The 23,803-nt window shown below is 37.6% G+C and overlaps 1 protein-coding gene across 17 annotated transcripts in view; it reads right to left on the minus strand.

The window, feature by feature from the left end:
* EIF4G3 (eukaryotic translation initiation factor 4 gamma 3) overlaps positions 1-23,803 on the minus strand; it is a 389,785-nt gene that overhangs the window by 213,677 nt on the left and 152,305 nt on the right. For all 17 annotated transcript variants that reach the window (XM_064281426.1, XM_064281421.1, XM_023551957.2 and 14 more), the window contains one exon: positions 20,559-20,687. Coding sequence is in view for 4 of the 17 variants with exons in the window: in XM_023551957.2 (XP_023407725.1) it covers positions 20,559-20,687 (129 nt within the window). In the remaining 13 variants the exon portion in view is untranslated. The remainder of the gene's footprint in view (positions 1-20,558; positions 20,688-23,803) is intronic.

The raw sequence follows: 23,803 nt of genomic DNA on the forward strand, positions 1-23,803 counted from the left end.
ATTTCATTCAATTATATATAACATCACTATGAGTTGGAGCCAGCTTGACAGCACCTGATAGCAACAACTAGTATACTGAAACAGCAGAACTTGCTAAGCAATACAAGGGGTAAGAAAGCTGATGCTCAAGGCTTGAGGCTTGGGGTGGCTAAGGATACTTATACAGTCCAAAATTATCTGGCTCCAGACCACCCCTCTGACCTCACCTCATATCCCATTGCTCCCCAGCCACATTACTCATTGCCACTGAGTCAATTCTTACTCATTGTTATCCTGTAAGACAGAGTAGAACTGCCCCATATGGTTTCCAAGGCTGTAATCTTTACGGAAGTGGACTGTCGACCTTCCCATTAGTAGCTAAGCGCTTAACCACTGTGCCACCAGGGCTCTTTACAGCCACACTGGCCATCTGTATTTCCCTCAAACATACCAAGTTTATTTTCTCTTACAGCCTTTGCTTTAGCTGTTCTCTCTGCTTTGGATGTAAAAGTGGTAATTTCATTTGTATTATGTGGAGTTTTAACTGTCAAAGAAATCCCTAGATACAAAAGTCTAGGGGTAATTAGACATGTAGAGAGCAGAGTCAACAACAGACAGCAATGTGGGAATCCACAGCACATAACCATTAGGCCTTGCCACAAGGGTGCATGAGATCACCTAGAATATAAGACCAAAGAAAGTTTTATGTGAAACAACAAAGTTTTTAAAACAAAAATTCTTGAGATAAACAAAAGAAAATGAATCTTTAAAACACAAGATGGAGAGTTTCCGAAGGGTAGGACATAAACTCCCTTTACTGAAATATATTTACTGCCAGACACATAATTATATAAAACCTCTAGAAGTAAATCATTTTAAAAATGAGAAAACTGAGGTTCACAGAAAGTAACTTGCCCACGGTCACACAGATAATGGCTAACTCAGAATGTAAACCTCAATCTGCTGACACCAATGAGAGCACAGAAAAACAAACACAAATGGTAAAACTGTAAGACAAACAAAATATGAATGAACATAAAACTCAGGCTAATGGTTTCCCCCTAGAGAGAAGGGAGGGGTTGGAATAAAGGAGAAGCACATGGGGACTTCAAAAATATTCGTAATTTCCTAAGGAGGGCAGCACGTCAGTGCGATTTCAGGGGTTCCTCCAGTCTGTCAGACCAGTTAGCCTTTTTTTTTTTTTTTTTTTTGGTGAATTTGAATTTTGTTGTACATTTTTTTCCCACTATGTCCGGGACCCTCTAATGTGATCCCTGTCAGAGTAGTTGGTGGTGGAAGCCTGGCACCATCTAGCTCTTCTAGGCTTAGGCTGGTGGAGGCTGTGGTTCATATGGTCCATTAGACTTCTGGACTAGTATTCTCCTTGTATCTTTGGTTTTCTTCATTCTCCTTTGTTCCAGATGGGATGGGACAAATAGATGTACCTTAGATGGCCGTTCACAAGCTTTAAGGTCCCATATGCTACTCGCCAAAGTGTGATGTAGAACACATTCTTTATCAACTATGTTATGCCAACTGACCTAGATGTCCCCTGAGACCATGGTCCCCAGACTTCAGTCCTAGTAGCTCCATCCCTCAAGGTATTTGGATGTGTCTAGGAAGCTTCTGTGACATTGCCTTGTCAAGTTGTGCTGACATCCCCTATAGAGTGCTATCCTACCCTTCACCAAAGTTAACACTTGTCTACTATCTAGTTACTGATTTACCCTCCTTGCCCCTCCCTCTCTTGTAACCATCAAAAACTGTTTTTTTCTATGTGTAAACCTTTTCTTGGGTTTTTTTAAATAGTTGTCTGATAAAATATTTTTCCTTTTGTAACTCACTTATTTCACTCAGCATAATGCCCCCCAGATTCATCCATGTTGTTAAATGTTTCATGGATTCATCATTGTTCTTTATCATTGTGTAGTATTCTATGGTGTGTATGTACAAATTTTTTTTTTTTTTACTCATCTGGTGATGGGCACTTAGGTTCTTTTCATCTTTTTAATATTGTGAATAATGCTTCAGTGAACATGGGTATGCATATGTCTATTTGTGTGACAGCTCTTATTTCTCTAGGATATATTCCTAAGAGTGGGATTGCTGAACCATATGGTATTTCCATTTCTAGCTTTTTAAGGAGGCGTCTATCATTTTCCATAGGGGTTATACCATTTTATATTCCCACCAGCAGTGCATAAGAGTTCCAGTCTCCCCGCAACCTCTTCAACATTTGTTTGTTTTTTTTTTAATAGTGCTGGTAATGCCAGGGTGAAACGGCATCTCATTGTAGCTTTGATTTGTATTTCTCTAATGGTAATGATTGTAAGCATTTCCTCATGTGAAGTGTAATTTTTTTTTTAAATAGCTTTACAGGGTAAATAATTTGACATGATAAATACACTGGCAGTCAAACTAATAATATCCTTTAACAATATTAGAAACCAAACCCGTTGCCCTCAACTCGATTCCGCCACATAACAAGTCTATAGGACAGAGTAGAACTGCCCCCACAAAGTTTCCAAGGAGCACCTAGTGGATTCGAACTCTCGACCTTTTGGTTAGCAGCTGAACTCTTAACTACTGCACCAACAGGCAATAACATTTACTGACATTAGTGCCTATGTAGTAAGGTCTGGGTTTCAGCAATGATGATTAAAGTATCATGAATTGATATTAAAGAGTCTAGAAAAAGATCCAGAAACATGATATTGGAAAGTAAGGCAAGAGTAGACAAAGAATTAATTTCAAACTTCAAAAAATAAAAAAGTTAAATACTCCAAAGATACTGTAACAATGAGCATATACTAAGCAAGTAGCATTTGCCAAGGTCTCTGCATCTGTTATTTGATTTAATCCTCACACCACCCTGTGATGTAGGTATTATTATTTCCATTTAACAAATGCCAAAACTTCTACTTGAAGAGAGGTTTAACTTATCTGAGATCTCATAATTAGTAAGTGGCAGAATGGGGATTCACAACCAGGTCTCTATTTTGACAAAGAAACTTTACTCTCTCTAATACCACAGCATACTGAGAATTCTTTTCCATGGTTTATAGTGTGGATGTGGAGGTGGAGCTCTATGCCTCAGAGAGAATCTGGGAAGGCGGCTACATGATCGATCTCTCTTTTTAGTTAGATTGATGGAAAGAATCTTTCTGGGACTTCATTACAGTTCAATAGTTGGGCTTTACTTGAGGCCTCTTCAAGTAGTACTCCAGTAGAGAGGTTATTCATTTCTAAATGGAAACACTTTTCAACACCAGGGACATTGCTTCTAGAAAATTAAAAGGGCTGTATTTTAAATGTTATCTACCAGAAATACTGCTTACTTAATTACAGCTTTTAGAAATTTTCAAATGAATGTTTTAGAAAATTTAACCATTCATTAAGTCGCAACATGTGTTTTATTCTGCACTAGGATCATTCAATTACTCTTATTCTTTGTTATCTCAAAAACAGATATTTAATGAACATTGCCCAATACAAATCAAAGTACACTTTAGTATCATTCATCACTCAAGAGCTGGATTTGTCATACCACTCTTTCTATCAACACAACCCTGAGCTTATCTATCATTATAGAACAAAATTCTATAATGAGACAATTCTGACAAGTAAACCGATTTCACATCATACTCGGTAAACTGAAATGTTAATGAGTACAAAAAAGTGACCCTCATATAACATTTCTCTAAAAACCTTAACATGTAAAATTAGTTCTTTCTGTGTCCTTACCACCACTATGCCTGTTTAAAGGCTGATTTATGGATTATGTTCTGGGAATGGTCACACCAGAAAACGATATCACCTGCTGGGAAGAAGGTAATAAACCCTCTATTCAATATAGTACTGAACTGGTTAAAAACAACCTAAACTCCTGCCATGGGATCCCGACAAAAGACCTTCCCTCCTTAGGGACCCAATCTTAATAATTTGACTCATGAAAACAAAGTGGCTGGAATATTGGCAAAAGATTCCTAGGCACTAACCTTTTCTCAGAGTAAGCTCTCTAAGGGTGTACAAAATAGAATGCTTTGCTTTTTTTTTGGTTAAGCTTGTACCTGTAAAATAAACTCTTATTGAATCGTGCAAAAAAGATAACAGTACCAGTCAGGAAAAAAACTACTCTGCTTAGCCAAATAAATTATACAGGATGCTAACAACCAGAATGTGACACTTTTGGAAATTTTCATTAAGATAGTTTTCATTCATCAAAGATTTAGGACTTATTATGGACAAGCACTGTGTTAGTCATTTGGAGAAGAGCTTCAGTGCTTTAAAAATTTTGTAAGCCACTGTACTAGAGCCCCAAATCCTGGAATACTTGATTGCACGGAAGCTAAAAGCACTTGGAACCAACATGCTCTTACTTTGCTTCCATTAGAAGGGTCAATTATCCAGCACCTGCCAGGGTATAATTTGCATTATAAATACCATAAAACTATTTGAGTATAGATTGTGATGCAAAATAAATTATCCAAAAAAGTTTTAACGGTCTCTTGTAGATAACACTAGATGCAAATAAATGGCTTCTCAACCACCAAAGTCACTTTCCCTAAATTAAGAAATGGTCTAATTCATTACATGTGGTCTAAAAATGGGGCGCTTTCTGGTCCTTTCACTGAAAACCACTCCCAGCAAAGAGGGCCTATGAGTTCTCATTTAGGCAGTGGGTATCAAAAGGCATTGCTGCACAGTTTTATCCTTAGCTCTGGCTGCACATTAAAATAACCTGGGCCCCATCCCAAGCAATTAAATAAGAATCTCTGGAGAATGGGACTCAGACATCAAAGGATTTAGAAGCATGATCTAACTTTTTCTCATTTCCAAGCAGTGACATTACATGAAGTAGAAAAACACTGTGCTGAATTTACCATCAATTCAGTAGTTTTATAATTAGTCCAACATTTAAATGCTGCAGATTTTTGCCTTTCACAGACAATGATAGACTCATATGACAGGATGGCTTTCACCTGCATCTGAAGACTACTGGGGTGCTCACAATAGTTACTACCCTACTAAAAGCTTTTCCCTACATGGCATGCAAACCTAGTCCCCTCAGCCTCCAATCTCAGGAACAGTTTCCTCTAGACTGTTGGGTTAAAAGTGATGGTCTTCCTGTAGGGAGACTGCTGTTGGTTCACCAAAGCCCCAGGTGGCAAGGTATTCCATAATGGGCAGTGGTTGTTCAGTGGTAGATTTCTCACCTTCCATGTGGGAAATCAGGGTTCAATTCCAGGCCAATGCACTCAAGTGCAATCACCTCCTATCTGTCAGTGGAGGCTGGTGTGTGTTACTATGATGTTTATCAGGGAAGCTTCTATATTAAGATGGACTAGGAAGAAAGGCCTGGCAATCTACTAAAAATCATAATGAATACACCATGGATCACAACGGTCTGATCTCATTGTGCACTGGGTTGCCATGAGTCTGCTGCCAGCTTAACATCTCTGCTTCTAAAGCCAGTATTATCTGCTACTCATCACGCCCCTGTACTTTCTATTCACAGATACCACTAATCATTTCTACTACCTTCTACCTTCCACTCCCCCTCAGATTTGTCGGTTTCACCTCTTCCTCATCTAAAATATCTCCAGGCAGAGTGCCCCTCCCATTCGTTTGTCACATTGGACATGATCTTCACTCTTTTAGGTCCTACTCCTCCCCCATTAAGACCATCACCTACTCCACTAGTTTCCTGAATTCCAAATTTAGAAGAGTAGCTCTACATTTAAAAAACAGAAGTTTCTTACTACATAGGCACTAATACTAGTAAATACTATTACCTGGTGGTGCACTGGGTAAGAGCTCAGCTGCTAGCCAAAAGGTTAACTAAATTTTTACAACGTCCCAAATTTTGCAAACTTATGTTCTCCAAAGTTGTTTCAGGTTGATTGTTTTGAAGTTGGAGCATACTATTTCATAAAACAATGTTAGAAATGGTGGTTGTATTCCCAGAATGATTTATGAAACCCTAATTTGTCTAAAATGAATCTAAAATAAAGTACTATGGTAAATTGAGAGGAAGAAAGGAACAGAGTCAGCAGATGGAACCCTGGGTTCTGCACTCAATCCCTTACTAATGGTGCTACCTAAAGCACCTGAAGCAAGTCATGTCACCTTTCAGACTCAGCCTTCCCAATCTGCAAAATGAGGATACTCAGATCCATCTCATTAGGTTAGTGTGATGATAAGACAAATAAGTTGAAATAACTGAGAAGTGCTCTGAAAACTCTAGTCTATAAGGTCATCTACCACCAAGATATTATCCTCGAATACAGTGATCTGGTAATAGGGTGCACAATAAACACTGGTTCATACTTTTAAAACCAGCTTTCAGTTAAAATTATTTCTAAATGTTTACAGAGTCAGATCTTCCTGCCACTGCCCCTTATTTGTTCAAGAGTTGCTATTTTTTTTTGGCCACTCTTCAAGAAATGTGTATTCCTTAAGGCTTTTGGAGTAAATTCCTAAGCAGAATACAAAGAATTGGTGGAGAATCCCATTTGTATGGTTTTTGATAGTTTTCATCTTTTCTAAAAGTTGTACAAAAGTTTATAACTCCCCTTTCTACTACTCACTTCAACATTGTTTTTTTCACTTCTGGTTTTATATTTCCTAGCTGTACTGATGCTGAAGTTAAAAGACAATCACTCTAAAAACCAAAGAGGAGATAGTAAAGTATTGCCTTCTAGGTCATTAATATTTATTTTCTATGCCTGTTGGCCAGCCTCCAGTCCTTTTGCTACTTCTCTCCCTCCTTAAATGTTGCCAAATGGTTACGTAAATAAGCCAGCTGGCTTCTGAGTCATCACTTCTGTATCTAACTTCTTTAACTCCTAATGAGAACCTTAACATGCTCTATGAACCCTTCACAGCCCTTTGGAATTTTTCAGTGACTTTCTGAACGTGGCAGCTAGACTTTCAGTGATTTTTCCACTCCAATTGAGTTGCTGCTATTGGCGGCTGTTGCTCACATAGTGAAAAGTATTTCTATCACTCTTTCTAAACATGCCTGTCCTCTTGGAAGTCCAAAACATTTTTCTCTAAACCCGCTACTGTTTTCTAAGAAGAGGAAATCTCCACGTGTGTAAGCTTTTACATAGCTATGAAGAATACGACAGTCCATCTACATCGCATTTAGTGCAAAGAACTAATTGTTGAATTCCTTTGAGCAATCACTTTCTCTTCTCTGACACTTTAAGAACAAAGAGAATCAGACCCAATGCCTTGAAAACATGTACCAGCCTAGGAACACGGGGCATGTGGACTTCATGGCGCGCCACAAATCAATCTAGGGTATATCTAAAGCTAACAGAAGAATATCAGGGGAAATAAAAAAAGATATGATTTTATAAAGCAGGCATTGTATACTAAGAAACAACCTGGAAGTCAGACATACCCTTTTGACCCTTGGATTTGCAAATGAAAAGAAACTTACTTCCTATGTAGAACATCTGGGAGGTTTTACACATTGGCTATGAACTTCATTTCTAATCTTGCAGTACAAGATTAGAATAAAATCTGAAATAAATTTTAAAACTCATCAAAGCTCATCAGAGAACACACTCCGAAATCCCAAAAGCCAATTAAAACATAAGGACACATATTATGTGTCCTTTCTCTTGAATCTAGATAACCAGAATTTTCAAAATAGATTTTCAAAGGGCTTATTGAGTAACTAGAATTTTCCAAGTCTTAGGGGTATCCACTTTCAAAATTCTTAATCTTCATCTTAAACTCTCAAACAATGAGGCTTTCTTTACCTAAGAAAAAAATGATGTGCAAAAATGCTATGCCCTTTATGATATACATATAACTTTTAAAAACACATGGAAGGATTTTTAAAGAAACAGGCAGTAAATTCCAGATTTTACTAGTGTGAGTAAAATTGTAACAAAGTTGAATGAACAGCCTTAAAGAACTTTCCCTTTGCCGTTGTCTATGGTAGTTCAATGAAATAAGATATGAGATGGGGTGGAAGGCGAGATTAGGGGAAGCGAAGGGGAACCAGGAGAGAAAGAAGAAGGGAATAGGAAAGCTTGTACATTCACTTGACAGCTCTCCAAATCTCCCAAGACAAGCTTCCAGGCCAAGGGTGGTCTCAAAACTCTGAGGGACATCCAACACTTCCACGAATAGCTGCAATTCAATGGAGCAGACATTCTCAAAGGATGCTGAGGAGGGTGGTAGGGTGGGAACAGCTTCATGGAAGAAAGAGAAAGATGTGTGTAACTGATACTCCCTGTTCTTGAGAGTCCTGCAAATAGACAAATCTAGCTATAGTTTTTCTTGATAAAAAATATTTCAGAGAGCTGCCCATTTTCCTCACAAAGTTTTCCTCCTTTTAATTTTTTGTAATGAAAGAATGAATGTCCTTCTATAATTTATTTTTATTGTATTAGGGAAAACATCTCAATTAGGTATAATGAAACACATTTCTCTTTAACACCTGCTAATCTCAATTTATCAGCTGTGCCCTGGCCTTAGAGCTATATGCAGGCAGAAGGAGAAAATAAACAGGCAGAAGTCAGAAAGTAAAGTGAATCAAAATAAATCAAATTAGATATCAAATATCTACAACATAAGAGGGTTTCCTATGCCTAAAGGTATACTCTGAAACAAAACTGTTTAAATCCTTTTAGACTTAGTTTGTGCCATATCGTTTCTCTCTCTCTCAACACACACAGAGCCTACATGGGGTTTTTTATAGTGCAACTTATAATGTAAAAGCTAAACCCTAAATCCCAAGTTCATTTATCTACAGAACATTTTCCACATCAAACCACAATAAGATTATTTAAGTTATCAAGAAAACCTTTCTTCTTATTATTTTAAAGTGTTGCCACTAAAACCAGTGGCTAGAATGTGCCTAACTCTACTCTTACTACTCTGAAAAAATGTAGAAAGCAAAGGCTGAAATTTGAAGCTATGGACCACTATAGGGGCTTGAAGGTACCTTCCTATGGCTAGGATAAATGGTGTTTTTCTTTTTTCATTTTTTTAAAAAAAAAAAAACCCTTGAGAATTCAGAGAGCCCTGGTGTATTTCATCAGCGTGGCTATACAGTGCTTTGATTTTGAGGTATGTCTTAAAAAACAATGTATATAGGAAAACAAGCACTTATACAGCTACAGTAATCAAAACAGCCTGGTACTGGTATAAGAACAGACATATAGATGAACGGAATAGAATTAAGAGTCCAGAAATAAATCCATACATCTATGGTCAACTGATTTTTGACAAGGGTGCTGAGTCCATTCAATGGAGAAAGAATAGTTTAATAAATGGAACTGGGAAAATTAGATTTCAACATGCAGAGAAATGAAACAGGATCCATACCTCACACCATACGCAAAAACAAATTCAAAATGGATTAAGGACCAAAATGTGCAGACTAAAACCATAAAATTCTTAGAACTGGTCCCATCCCATTCAGTGCAAAGGAAAATGAAGAAAACCAATGACACAAGAAAAATATCAGTCCAAAGAACTAAAGGACAACATGAACCAGAGACTCTACCAGCCTGAGACCAGAAGAACTAGATGGTACCTGGCTACCACCAACCACCACTCTGACAGGGATCACAACACCGAGTCCCAGACAAAGCAGGAGAAAAATGTAGAAAAGAATTCAAATTCACACAAAAAAAGACCAGACTTACTGGTCTGGCAGAGACTGGAGGAACTCCTGAAACTATGGCCCTCAGACACTCTGCTAATCCAGAACTGAAGCCATTCCTGAAGTCCATGTTTTAGACAAAGATTAGGCAGGCCTATAAAACACAAAATAACACATGTGAGGAACATGCTTCTTATTTCAGATATATGAGGCCAAATGGGCAAATTCTGTCCAAAAGCAAGATGAAAAGGCAGGAAGGGACAGGAACTGGACGAATTAGACACAGAGCATCTGGGGTGGAATCGGGTAGCATGCTGTCACACTGTTGGGATCGCAACAATGTCACAAAACAATGTGTGTATAAATTTTTGAATGAGAAATTAACTTGAGCTGTAAATTTTCACCTAAAGCTCAATTAAGAAAAAAAAAAATGTCTTAGAAGCAAAAGCAGGGGCACTGCTATCAGGCCTAGCTTTTAACAATGGACTATTCAATAGAATAACAAAGCACAAATAGGGGCCTTATAAAAATTAAAAACTTCTGTTCACCAAAAGACCTTACCAAAAAAAGTGAAAAGACAAGTTACTGACTGGGAGGATACATTCAGAAACCATATATCCGACAAGAACCTAATAACCAAAACACATATAAAACTTCCAGCTTAACAACAAAAGACAAATAAGCCAATTATAAAAAGGGCAAAAGACTTGCATAGACATTTCACCAAAGAGGACATGCAAATGGCCATCGAACACATGAAAAGATGCTCAGCACCATTATCCATCAGAGAGACGTAAATCAAAACCACAATGAGATGCTATTTCACTTCTACTAGGATGGCTAAGAAGAAAAAAAAAAAAAAAACAGGAAACAGCAAATGTTGGCCAGGATGTGGAGAAATTGGAGCCCTTACCCATTGCTGGTGGGAATGCAAAATGGTACAGCTATGGTGGAAAACAGCGCTGCAGTTCATCAAAACACTAAAAATAGAACTACCACACCAAACCAAAACCAAACCCAGTGCCGTCGAGTCGATTCCAACTCATAGCGACCCTATAGGACAGAGTAGAACTGCCCCATAGAGTCCAAGGAGCGCCTGGCGGATTCCAACTGCTGACCCTTTGGTTAGCAGCTGTAGCACTTAACCACTATACCACCAGGGTTTCCCGAACTACCATATGACCCAGCAATTCTACTCCTAGGCATATACCCAAAAGACTTGAAAGCAGAGACTCAGAGGCTTGTACACCAATGTTCATTGCAGCCCTATTCATAACAACCAAAAAGTGCAAACAACCTAAATGTTTATCAACAGATGAATGATAAACAAAACGTGGTACATACATACAATGGAATACTACTCAGTCAGCTGTTATTGTTGTTAGGTGCTATCAAACCTGTTCTCATACCGACCCCACGTACAACAGAATCAAACACTGCCCAGTCCCGTGCCATTCATTCAAATCACTGATATCCTCAATTAATTTTTATACTGGTTGAATGAGTATAAAGCTTCTATGTCATATATTATACATAGTGCTAATATAGATTTTTTTTTAATATAGATTAAAGTATGTTTATTATTTGTGTCATTTATCCATATCAGGGGTTGGCAAACTATGGCCCTTTTTTAAGACCAGCTAAGAACAGAACAGTTTTCACATATCTCAGGGTTATTTAAAAAAAAAAAAAATGCAAAAGACTATCTGGCCCACAAAGCCTAAAATATTTACTGTCTGGCCTTTTGCAGTTAAAGTTTCCTGATCTATGTCAAGGGTTGGCAAATTTTTCTGTAAAAGGCTGGATAGTAAATATTTAAGTCTTTGCAAGCCATACACTCCGTTGCAAATATCTGACTCTACCATTGTAGCACAAAAGCAGAATTCATTAACAAATGAGCACAGCTGTGTTTCAGTAAAACTTTATTTACTGAAAAAGGCAAATGGCCAGATCTATCCTCCGGGCCATAGTCTGCCAACCCCTGGTACTTAGATACCTATGGCACGAACTACCGAGCTGACAGAAGAAAATAACATACAATGGACAGAATTTACACAGTTTGCAAGTTTATGATTTCTCACAGAGGAAAGAAAAATATGGGTCTATCAACTGATGAAAAGTTTGGAAATCCAATTTAGCTCTTCCTGTTTTATTTTTTTGCTGCCTAATTATCAGCATAACCAGACATCTGAGAAACAGGAACAGTAAATAAATACACACATTGAGAAACAAAATTTGTTACTTTGATAAGTAAATAACATTTATATTTTCTTAGCATTCTATATATCAATCTATAATACTCACTATTTATAGTTAATTGATTCTACTTGCTTTAAATATAACCAACTTAACCTATCTTCATTATTCAATGACAGAATTTAAAATTCTCTCTTAAAAGCCTTCAAGTGGCCATCTAAGATACATCTACTGGTCCCATTCCAGCTCCAGCAAAGGAGAATGAAGAAGACCAAAGGCACAAGGGGAAGATTAGTACTAAGGACTAATGGACAACAACTACCACAACCTCCACAAGACTGAGCCCAGAACGACTACGTGGTACCCGGTTACTACCACCGACTGCTCTGGCAGGGATCACAATAGAGGGTCCTGGACAGAGCTGAAGAAAAATGTAGAACAAAATTAAAATTCACACACACAAAGGAAGACCAGGCTTGCTGGTCTGACAGAGACTGGAGAAACTCCCCAGGTACCCTTTTAACTCAGTACTGAAGTCACTCCTGAGATTCACCCTCCAGCCAAAGAGTAGACAGCTCTATAGGACCAAAAATAACACATGTGAGTGACATGCTTCATAGTTAAATCATATATACAAGACTAATGGGCACACCAGCCCAAAACTAAAAATGAGACAGCAGGGTGGCAAAGGAAAATTGTACGAATGGAAACAGGAAACCTGGGGTGGAGAAGGGAAGAGTGTTGACACATCGTGGGATTGACAACCGATGTCACAAAACAATTTGTATATTAACTGCTTAATGAGAAACTAATTTGTTCTGTAAACTTTCATCTAAGTAACAATAAAAAAATTACCATGCATCTACAAGTTGATGTGTTTGTTTTCTGCTTTTTCACTGAGCGTTAAGTCACTGAAATTCATGATTCCTAATTCTACAAAGATAGCTAGCATTTGCAAACCACTATGTAGTTAGGGAAAAATGTCCATTTTCTTATTTGCTTTCTTATAAACAAATAGTTCTGTATTAAGCTTGTCCTCTCCCTCCACGTCCCTGCAAACTGCCCCATCCCAATTAATCTGCATAGACATATATACCCATTTGTCTAATTAAACTCAGGACAACACTCTACATACATGTCTATGGTACTTACCTCTCTGGCCCACTTCCCCCACATCTCTCTGAATCATAAAGATAGAATGTAAATTACTACAGGAAAAATCACAAGAACTTTGAAATGAATTATTTCCTGGTTTCCTTCAGGATCCACATATTTTAATTCCCATTCCTAAATTTACTGGCACATGCTAATTTCTGCAGCTGAACTGAAGTGGCAATTTTCAGAACCCTTTATCATAAAAACCTGACTGTCACAGCTAGGTTGAAAATAGATTTGGTGGCAATGAAGTGAGTTTCCCTTCCAAATCTATGGAAGTAAGTGAAATGTGAAATTCCAGAGGTAAACTTTCAAGAGAAATGCTGAGAGAGGTTTCCCAAGACCTATTAAAACCAGTGAGTGGTAGCCAGAGAAATGAAGAGTCTCCCAGAATGTGTCCAGAGGGAAAGATCTTTAAATGTAAAAGAGACAAAATTCTAAACCTTCTGCCTCCAACAGAATTTAGATGAAAAAGAAAAACAATAACAAAAAACCGAGCCTGCATCAAAGACATTGAAAGAAATGTTTGTGAAATTATCATCAGTTTGGTTCTTATGAACGCCTATAACTTTCTGAAACAGTATTGTATTAATGCAGAATTAATTTTAAAAGTTTAACTCTTTAATTATACTAACATATTTCAAATGTGGGTTCTATTCTTGTGGATATGCCAAACAGAACCTAAAACTTGGCATTTAGAGTAAGGAAAGTCTAAATAATAATGGCACTTTATTGTTCTTGCAGCAACACGTACAAATCAACCACAGAAGTTTTCAAAGCAAATCAATGGGATTTTTTTCTAGCTGGGTGCAATGCAAAGAAAAGCAAAATCAAACAAGCATGTAAAAATTGCTTTAGGTACATTTCAAGGTAAGTTACAAGATGGCATAAAAGATGAAACTCACGTAATAGGAAAACATTTGGTTAAGTTTTACTTTATAAATATGCTTTCAAATGTTTTCATTAATAAAAACAAAAAATGACCAAAGAGTTGAAATGCCCTAATCAAATATGACCACATTAAAATAAATCTAAACAATCATAGGAAAGTGTTTACTACAATTCTTTTGCTTTTATCAGACAAAAATAATCTGGATATTTTATAGGCCTTTGTAACTTACTTTTATATTAGTGACATCTGCAAAGACATGTTAATTTGCAAAGTATTTAACAGTATCATTTGTTGAAGAAATTTTCAGGAAGGTGTAAATATTTACACCTTGTACATGCAATTTACCCCAAGTAGTACATTCATTATCACCTGGCGGGGGGGTGGGGAGGACGGACTGAAGACTTGACATCAACAGGGCCAACTTAATGCAGTCAGTACTGCAGGTGTCCAGGCCCCCATAAAATTCCCATGAGCCATTAATGTGGCTTCCAAACACCACTCACCTCAAAGACTGTCTGCCTTAGATGGCTACAATGGGTTCCACAGGGAAGAAGAAGAAGTGAAGTTAAAAAACAAAACAACTATAAACTGTTATCTTTTTTTTTTAAGGTAATTCAATACTCAACTATTTCAACAATGAAATATGAAGAAACTTTGAAAGCTTGTTCTACTTTATCCTGGTTATCAAGGCTGTTTGTCAGAGTTGCCAAACTCAGAATTTATTTTCCTCATTAATGAAAAATATGAATATAGAAAAACCTGAAATGCAATGGATGAAATCATCATTCACCTTAATAATTTAAGAAAAAGCAGCTTACAAAGGCTGAAAGTTGGTCAGTCAACAATTGCAGGGCAACACTGAGAATTTCCGCTTAGCAAAACAAGACAGCTGAAATGTAAACTAAGTCTGGAAGTTGAAACAAAAAGGCTTGGGGAACAATGAATGATCTGAAACCCATCCTTTCCTCATGATAAAAATTGTAGTATTAAAATAAATATCACGATCAATCATTATTCCTTAGTGAAGAAGTCCTTTGTTTAGTATTTCCAGACACAATAAGGAATCTAGCCAGTGGATCACACATCACCACCATCTCAGTCCACTATATAGCAGCTGTAGCACTTAACCGCTACGCCACCAGGGTTTCCAGTCCACTATATATCGTGGCATATATAACTATATATATATAGTTGTGTGTATATATATATAGTTATATATGCCATGTTTTATATATAACTATATGCCATGTTATATGGCATATATAACATGACGGCAGTGGGTATATAACATGGCTGAGTTGGTCTCAGAAAAACAGTGAAACTGAATAAAATTTCCCAGACTAGGAGGCAGAAAACATGTATCACACCACTCTTTGGCATTAATTTGAACATGCTTTCTCACTGATTATTCTGAATATACCTGCCAAAGCATAGGCGTCTAGACAGTGATGCTGAGAAAAAGAAGAGAGGACCTATGTCTTGAACTTGGCTCTGGTATCCAGTGCCAGTTTGGGTTCTCTGTTTACAATTTAGCTCAATTTGGTGAAAATTGACTGAGTTAAGGCAAATGTGTGCTACCAATTAGGCAATAAGAAGGTAGGAAACATTTTTATTTTTTCTTAACTTGACAAGTAATGTAATTCAAATAATAAATATCTGATATTTAAGAAATAGAATGTAGTTTGCCTAATTTTAAATCTGAATACAGAGTTCAAAATTTTTTTGTAATAGCAACTTGCTACTTTGAGGCTAGTTTCCAAAAGACACAGGGAGCTAAAGGGGAATTCAGATGTCATCAGGTACAAACCTCTCATTTACAAGGAGGAACTGGACATTAATAGGAATTTACACAAGGGTTGACTCTGCAGTAGTACTGGCACAGTTGACTCTAACTCCAGTCTCCTGACTTCCTGGAGAGTACACTTCTCTACTTAGTTTTAAATCTGTCCCAAAAGATACTTTTTTAAATTCTGAATATTTTTTACCATTGCCAGCATAAGGACATTCTGAACTAAGAGACTGCTCAAGTGTTGCCATTTCAAGGAAACTGAAAATAATGAACACCTAAAAAAAGACTGTTTCACCAATTTATTGTTTGAAAATGTAATTTTAACTATTAATCTCTAATATTAGTCTTTCACTTTGATTAAACAAAAACTCCTGGGTTGGGGGAGACGGAGCTAGAAAGAATTAGAAGTCACATAATGAACAAATAGCATGTGTGAGTATGTGTGCACAGGCATGCGTGTGTAAAATCCTACTTGAAGTGGAAAAAGCAGGTGAAGAGGCTGCCACTGACAACGGAAACGGAAGGATGGGAGTAATTTTCTATATTTCCCCTCATTTATGTTTCAAAGCTATGAAGTTCACTTTTCTTCAGCTTAGTACCTTCACTTTGACCGTAATACAAACACTGGGTAATACATAGATGCAAATAGTTACTTTGGACAAAAAGATCTGACTTAACAGAAGAAGGGGAGACCATCACATCCAAATCACATGTGGGTAAAGAATAATTTTATAGATTTGAATCTAATAGTTTTGTGCACAAGACTAAATCACACTATTGCCACGCCTCTACCTTTACACTAACATCAGGGATAAGCTAAGACCTGAAAGATGCCTCGAACTCTGGGGGAGAGCCTCTGAGTTTCACACTAATGCCAGAGAGACAGCCAAATCAGAATGGTCAGCAGGCAAGGCTACAAACACATGCCCTGAGGAGAATCAAATCTGACAGGCAAGAATAGTATAAATGCCACTTATTGAGAACATTTAGGGCTCTCTTCTGAGGCAGAATTAATTATACATAACCCTCCTAACAGCTCGTTGAAAAGGTGGTATAATTCTAATTCTCTCCTAATAACAGATAAAGAAACCAAGTTTCATAGATATTAAATAATTTTTTACCCAACATCATGCAACCAGAAAGTGACAGACCCAACTGTAGAACCTGTGTATGTTTGAATTTAAGCCTGTAATCCTTTGTCCTCTATTCTAAAGGCCCTGCTTTCCATAATGATCAATGAACTGTGTTAAACGTTAAACTTAAGGATACTGAGTTTCCCAACTCCACATTTTCTAGGCATGCTGATGCAGAAAAATTTCCTCGCCATACCAACAGATAATAAGATACTGTTAAGAGGCAAACGGTTCCAAATAAGCCTTCCTCTGTCTGAAAAGGGCCGGGGGGCGGGGGGAACAGACAACAGACAGCGAGAGAAGTATGATTTACTGGGTTCATCCATCAAATTAGGCAAAAATGATAGCAAAACAGACCACAAAGGACAGCAAGTAATATTTGGTGACCTTTCTCCCCGGTATTCATGTACTGTGGTCTCTAAAGGCAGTTAATAAAATATGGGCTCAACAATTAAAACCACTGACAGGCTATCTTAAATGCAAACTATGCACATGTGAACATTACTATCTTTTGGAAGACAAGTGATTTAAGGCCTACTGATTGGGTCAGATCACAGCTTAAAGCAGTAAGAAGTTGAAATGGAAAACTAAGCTCTTTATCTACCAGTTATCAATTTCTTGCCTTTCAGATCCAAATCCACCCTGTTTATCTGCTCTGTGAAAATGGATCTGGGCTCTATAAATATTTTCCATTTCACAATGTTAACCTGTTTCAGTAGAGGGTGCTCTAGAGATGCTGTAGCAGGAAAGGGTTTTGCTTCCTGCAGCGCAGGCTGCTTCTCCAGTCTCCAGCAACCCCAGTTTGCACAGCTTCTTCAAAGCCAGTCCAGCAGTACCAGTGCCCAGGAGTTGCCCCTGATTATCTCCTCAGGCAGTTCTGCAGCAGAGTGCCTCTACTAAAACAATTCCCTATGAACAGCTTTTCCTCAGCACACTACAGGATGGATTTCTTTTAAGTTCCAGAGTGGATTTCCAACATGCTCTGCTGGTGTGGCACCAGACCAACTTCTCTACCATTCAGTGAGCCATGCCATGCCCTCTTCAACAAGCTCTGGATCTCAGCTCTGGGTGGGGAAGCAGTCTCCATCCTCACATTAACGAATTATGAAAAAAGCACAAGGCTTGGTGGGCCTTTTTTGGATTTTGGAGGAAACATATAATACATTTGAGTGTGCTAGCTCAACCCACCTGCACAATCATTTGTGAGTTTACAACTTTGAGTAGGGAAGAGAACAACAGAAGGCTCTACAGAAGGTTTAGACTACAGCACAAGCTGCATCTACTGGTTGGGACTTACGATCCAGCAGATCCAATATTACTTGACGTGTCTGAGAAAAATAAGAACGCTTTTAAGGAGACCCCAGCCACTGTGCACTGCAGCAGTTTTTTGCTATGAAAGTTTGGTGCTGAAGGAGTCAGCTTTCTCCAGCACTCTGCAGGGAGAATTTCTAGCCACCACCAGGGGAAGGATTTCCAGCAAGTTCCACTTGCACAGTATGACAGCGACTTCTCTACCATTAGGTGAGCCACAGCTGTGTCCTCACCAGTAAGGCCTGGATCTCAGCCCTGGGGAGGAAGGTTCTTCCTTGCATGTTCTATCTCAGCCCTCGAAGAAGCGGCTACTCCTTTTATCTGCTATTCTCCCAATCCTTAAGAGTTCTCTTTCTTATTAACCAATCCTTTATTACTGAATCTCCTGCTATTCTTAATGATTCTTCATGTTAGACCTTCCCTATTCAAATTACAGTACACTTTTCCTCACCTGATCAGTCTCAGACCAATACACTTTATTAATGAATTGAATGGCTTCTGTTAAATGTCATGAAAAATAACATAATAATCTCATTTCAACAATTGAGTTTACTTTGTCATATTTTATTAATTTATTTTGTCATATTTCTAAAACTCAAAATTAAATGGAATGATTTACACCAAGTTTAATCATAGTACTAAGTCCATGACAAATTAATTTATATCCCTAAATAGGGCAATTTCCATCACGGTTTGGCAAATTGTATATTCTATAGTCTAAACTATCATTAATTAGTCCCTAACCTATAATCAGGTCCCTAGGTGGCCCAAAAAGTCTGCACTCAACTTCTAACCTAAAGGTTGGTGGTTCGAACCCACCCAGTTGTGCTGTCAGAGAAAGGCCTGGTGATATGCTTCTATAAAGATTACAACCAAGAAAACCCTACGGAACAGTTCTACTCTGTAACACATGGGGTCATCATAAGTTGGAATCGACTGAAAGCAATGGGATTTTGTGGTTTAACCTATAATCAGGGGCCTCTGAGTGGAGCAAGTAGTTAAATGCTCAGCTACTAACCAAAAGGTTGGGGGTTCAAACTCCAGAGGTGTCTTGAAGAAAGAAAGGTCTTCCAATCTGCTTCCAAAGATCACAGCCATGAAAACCGTATGGAGCACAGTTCTACTCTGAATCACATGAGGTCAACAGGAGTCGAAACCGACTTAACAGCAACTGGCTTGGGGCTTTTTTGGTAAACTATAATCAACAGCTTAAGCATGATCTTTTGTAACTTCTTCTTTGTCCTTTTACTGAACCTCTACAAGGCCTAAAATATGGAAGCCAAAATTAAGAATTATGCTATGAAATTAATATTCACTATCAGTTTTTTTTTTTTTTTTTTTTTTATCAAAAAAGAGTAGACCTTATGTCCAGGTAACACCTATTCCTCACTTATCCACTATCTCATTATCCAACATTTTGCATTTATGACAACAGCAAAAAATCTCCTATCCAACTATTTTGTGCATTAACAACGTATGTTTGGCAGTCAAATGCCAAGGTGTGAGGTGAGAGTAAAGCTGGCTGTAATGGTTAAGGTTATGTGTCAACTTGGCTGGGCCATGATTCTCAATGGTTTGGCAATTAAGTAATGATGTAATCTGGCAGCTATGTAATGATATAATTGGGGGGTTGTGTAATGATACAGTCATTCTCCATTTTTATGATCTCATGTGGTCATCCTCCATTTTCACACAATGCTGATTTTCATATAAAGGCCTGGTGTTTGGAACCTAACCATGTCGGTAAGTGAGGAGTGGGTGTACTGACAGTATCAAACAGCTTGGGTTAAGGTTCTTGGCTTGACTCGTTCCACATTCTAATAAGGACTTAAACAATAACTCTAGCCAGTTTTTAACCACAAGGAGAACCAAACGAACATGTGATGGTGGGTTGGTGCAAGCTAAACAAATCTTAGGAAACACCTTAAAATGCCACGGATACACAGCAACTTTTTAAAACAGTGTCACAATGTTTGCTGTACCTAACACAATGAACCCCAATAGTCAACTTACAAAACCAAAAATAAAACCAACCAACAATAAAAAAAAAAAACCCACTAGAATTATTCAAGTGGTGAAAACACTCACATTTTTTACAAAAGTAGAAAGTAACTACCAATACCTCACCAAAATTGGAAGGGGAAGGAATATAGCAGATTAAGCATTGAAAAGAAAAGCAGTGCTTTTTATATTTTTACATGGACTTTAGAATCATATTCTAACTTCTTAAACAATAAAAAGGAAAACTAAATATCAACGACATTTAATTTCTAATGACTCTAAAAATGAAATGTATAAAATTGTTAGTAGTCATTATTACGGAAGGTATGTATAAAAAGATGCAAATATAAGACAAAACAGAAATTACTCAAGTAAAGTTACATGTTGTATGTTAAAAGTCTGCTTTTAAAAAAACAGAAAATCAGAAATGCTGCTTTTACATGGAAATTTCTGGAAAAGAGGTTTTCTTACCTGAGAGAGTCCAGGGGACGATGCATGTCCCGGGGGCGTTGCCGCAAGATTTGGATGTCCCTTGTTTATTTCATGTGCTGAATAAGGGGAAGGGGTGGGCGGTCCCGGTTGTCTTGCTACTTGCGTTACCTGTGAAGAAACCAATATTTAGTGAAAGCATTATATTAGCAACTCAATCTTAATAAATAAATTTGAACTAGCTGGCTAATTTTTTTTAATTGGATTGTCTTCCTCACATTTTACACTAAGATAAGTAGCACAGTGACTAAAGGCTTAAACCATGAAATTCTTAGGGAAAAATACACATGAATATTTTTATCAGTTGATAAATGATTCTTGAAACATGATCACAAATGAGAAACCTTTAAAAAATGCTAACTGAAGGAAGCCAGACTTAAAACTACATATTGTATGATTTCATTTCTTTAACATATTACAAACGGAAGAGAAAAGAGATCGATGGTTCCAAGAGGGAAGGGGATGACTACAAAAATGGGGGTGACATAACTGTTCTGTATATTGGCTGTACTGGGGATTACATCACTTTGTTTGTTAGGAGGCCCTGGATGGCAAAACTGGTTAAGCACTTGACTACTAACTAAAACATTGGTGGTTCAAACCGCCAAGAAGTGCCCTGGAAGAAAGGCTTGGTGATCTGCTTCTAAAAGGTCAGAGCCTTGAAATTCCTGTGGAGCACAGTTCTAAAGTGCAACATATGGGTCAAAACATGTAAGTCGAAATCAACTTGATGGCAACAAATTTTTCCTGTGTTTGTCAAAGCTCATAGAATTGTACATTAAAAAGGGTTAATTTTACTATATGTAAATGATACCTCGGTAAGCCTGAACAACAAAAAGGCAAGTTACTTGTATAATTCCACTGTTTTTAAAACGTACATCAAAGACATATGTACATGCACATGTGTATGTATTTCTATGTATCTATGTCTGCATATTCACACACATACACACACATTAAAAAGATCTTTAAGCAGATATGCCACAATCTTAACAGAAAGCATTACGGCTATCTTTTTTATTCGTTTATATTTTCTAACATAATACAATGGAGCCCTGGTGGCACAGTGGTTTAAAAGCTTGGCTGCTAACCAAAAGGTTGGCAATTCGAATCCACCAGGTGCTCCTTGGAAACACTGTGGGGCAGTTTTACTCTGTCCTACAGGGTCGCTATGAGTCAGAATAGACTCCACGGCAAGGGGTTTGTTTTCTTTTTTTTTTTTTGGTTTAATATGATACAATTATGATACAATGGTCATGAACTTGTACGACAGAAAAATAATTAGCATACACTTGTACATAAAAAATTACTGCCAATAAACTGCCCAGTAGCCCATGATCAATATGAAACCAGTTCATTCTGGCCGTTTTCTAGAGTCCAGCAATCAACCCTACCCAGCTCCTCCCTCTCAGTCTAACCCAGACTGGCACTGACAGTTTGACAAACGTCCATGAATGGGGAAAATTTTGCACTCCCTTAATATGAAAGGACCTGTTCTTCTTAGATCACCAATCTTCATTTGGGTGGATGGCTGGGGGGCGAGGGGGGGGAGTAATGAACCCTTTGTCAATCTAGTGGAAACTACAGACCTCTTCCTAAAATGTTTTTCAACATATAAAATGCATAGGATCACAATAAAAACCAATTATATTGAATACAGGCATCAACATAGTAAAACAAATTTGTGGAAACCAAGATGTCAATCAATAGATGCGTGGATAAACAAAATGTGGTACATACAATGTAACATTATACAGTCATAAAGAGAAATGAAGTCCTGAAACATGCTAAAACTTGGATGAAACTTGAAAACATTATGCTGAATGAAGTACATCAATCATAAAAGACAAATATTATATGATATCACTTACAGAAAATGTCTAGAATAGGCAAATGTATACAAAGTTCATTAGTGGTTACCAGGGACAGGAGGAAGGGAGAAGGGGGAGTCACTATTTGGTAAGCATTGAGTTTTATTTATGCTGATGGACAATTTGGCGATGATTATTGGTGATGGTTGTACAACATGATTAATGTAATTGGTGTCACTAAATTGTACATATAAAAATGTGAAATAGGCAAATTTTGCCATATGTATTTTTATGACTAAAAATTCATGATACAGTAATATATGTGTTCTTTATTAAAAATTAGAACGGCAGTTCTAATAATCACTGTAATCCTAAAGTAGTGATAAGTATAAACGGAATTTCCACATATCTAAAACAAACGTATGGAGCTCTGATGGTGTGGTGGTTAAGACCTTGGCTGCTAAACAAAAGGTTGGCCATTCAAATCCACCAGCCGCTCCCTGGAAACCCTATGGGGCAGTTCTACTCTGTCCCATAGGGTCACTATGAGTCAGAACCAACACGATGGCACATAACAACAACAACAACAAAAATGTATTATGATATGAAAATTCCTGTGAAAAATTTTGGTGACAAAATCATTGTGGTTGTTAGGTGCCCTCAAGTTGGCTCCAACTCATAGCAATCTTATGGATAACAGAACAAAATACTGCCTGGTCCTCCATACACCATCTTCATGATCACTGCTATATTTGAGTCTGACGCTTTGGTTATTTTGTCAACCCATCTCATTGAGGGTTTTCCTCCTTTACAATGACCATCTACTTTACCAACCATGATGTCCTTTTCTTGGACTTGGTCTTTCCTGATGACATGCCCAAAGTAATCAAGACGAGGTCTCACCATCCTCGCTTCTAAGGAGCATTCTGGTTATATTTCTTCTAAAACTGATTTGTTCATTGTTCATTCTTCTGACAATGCATGGTGTATTATTCAATATTCTTTGCTAACATCATGATCTGAATGCATCAGTTACTCTTCGGTCTTCCTTTTTCATTGTCCAACTGTGATTTCTCATGCATATGAAGCAACTGAAAAGATCATGGCCTGGGGCAGAGCAACTTAGTCATCAAAATGACATCTTCACTTTTTAAAACTTTAAAGAGGTCTTTTGCAGCAGATTTGACCAATGCAATAAGTCATCTGATTTCTTGACTGCTGTGCTTCCATGGACATTGATTTTTGCCCCAGGTAGAATGAAATCAATGACAACTTCAAATTTTTCACCATTTGTCATGATGTTGTTTATTGGTCCAGTTGTGAGGATTTTTATTTTCTTCAGGTTCAGGTTCAATCCATACTGAAGGCTGTAGTCTTTGTCCATCAGTAAGTGCTTCAAGTCATCTTCATTTCTGG

The sequence above is a fragment of the Loxodonta africana genome, chromosome 3 (assembly GCF_030014295.1).
Source record: "Loxodonta africana isolate mLoxAfr1 chromosome 3, mLoxAfr1.hap2, whole genome shotgun sequence".
NCBI lineage: Eukaryota > Metazoa > Chordata > Mammalia > Proboscidea > Elephantidae > Loxodonta > Loxodonta africana.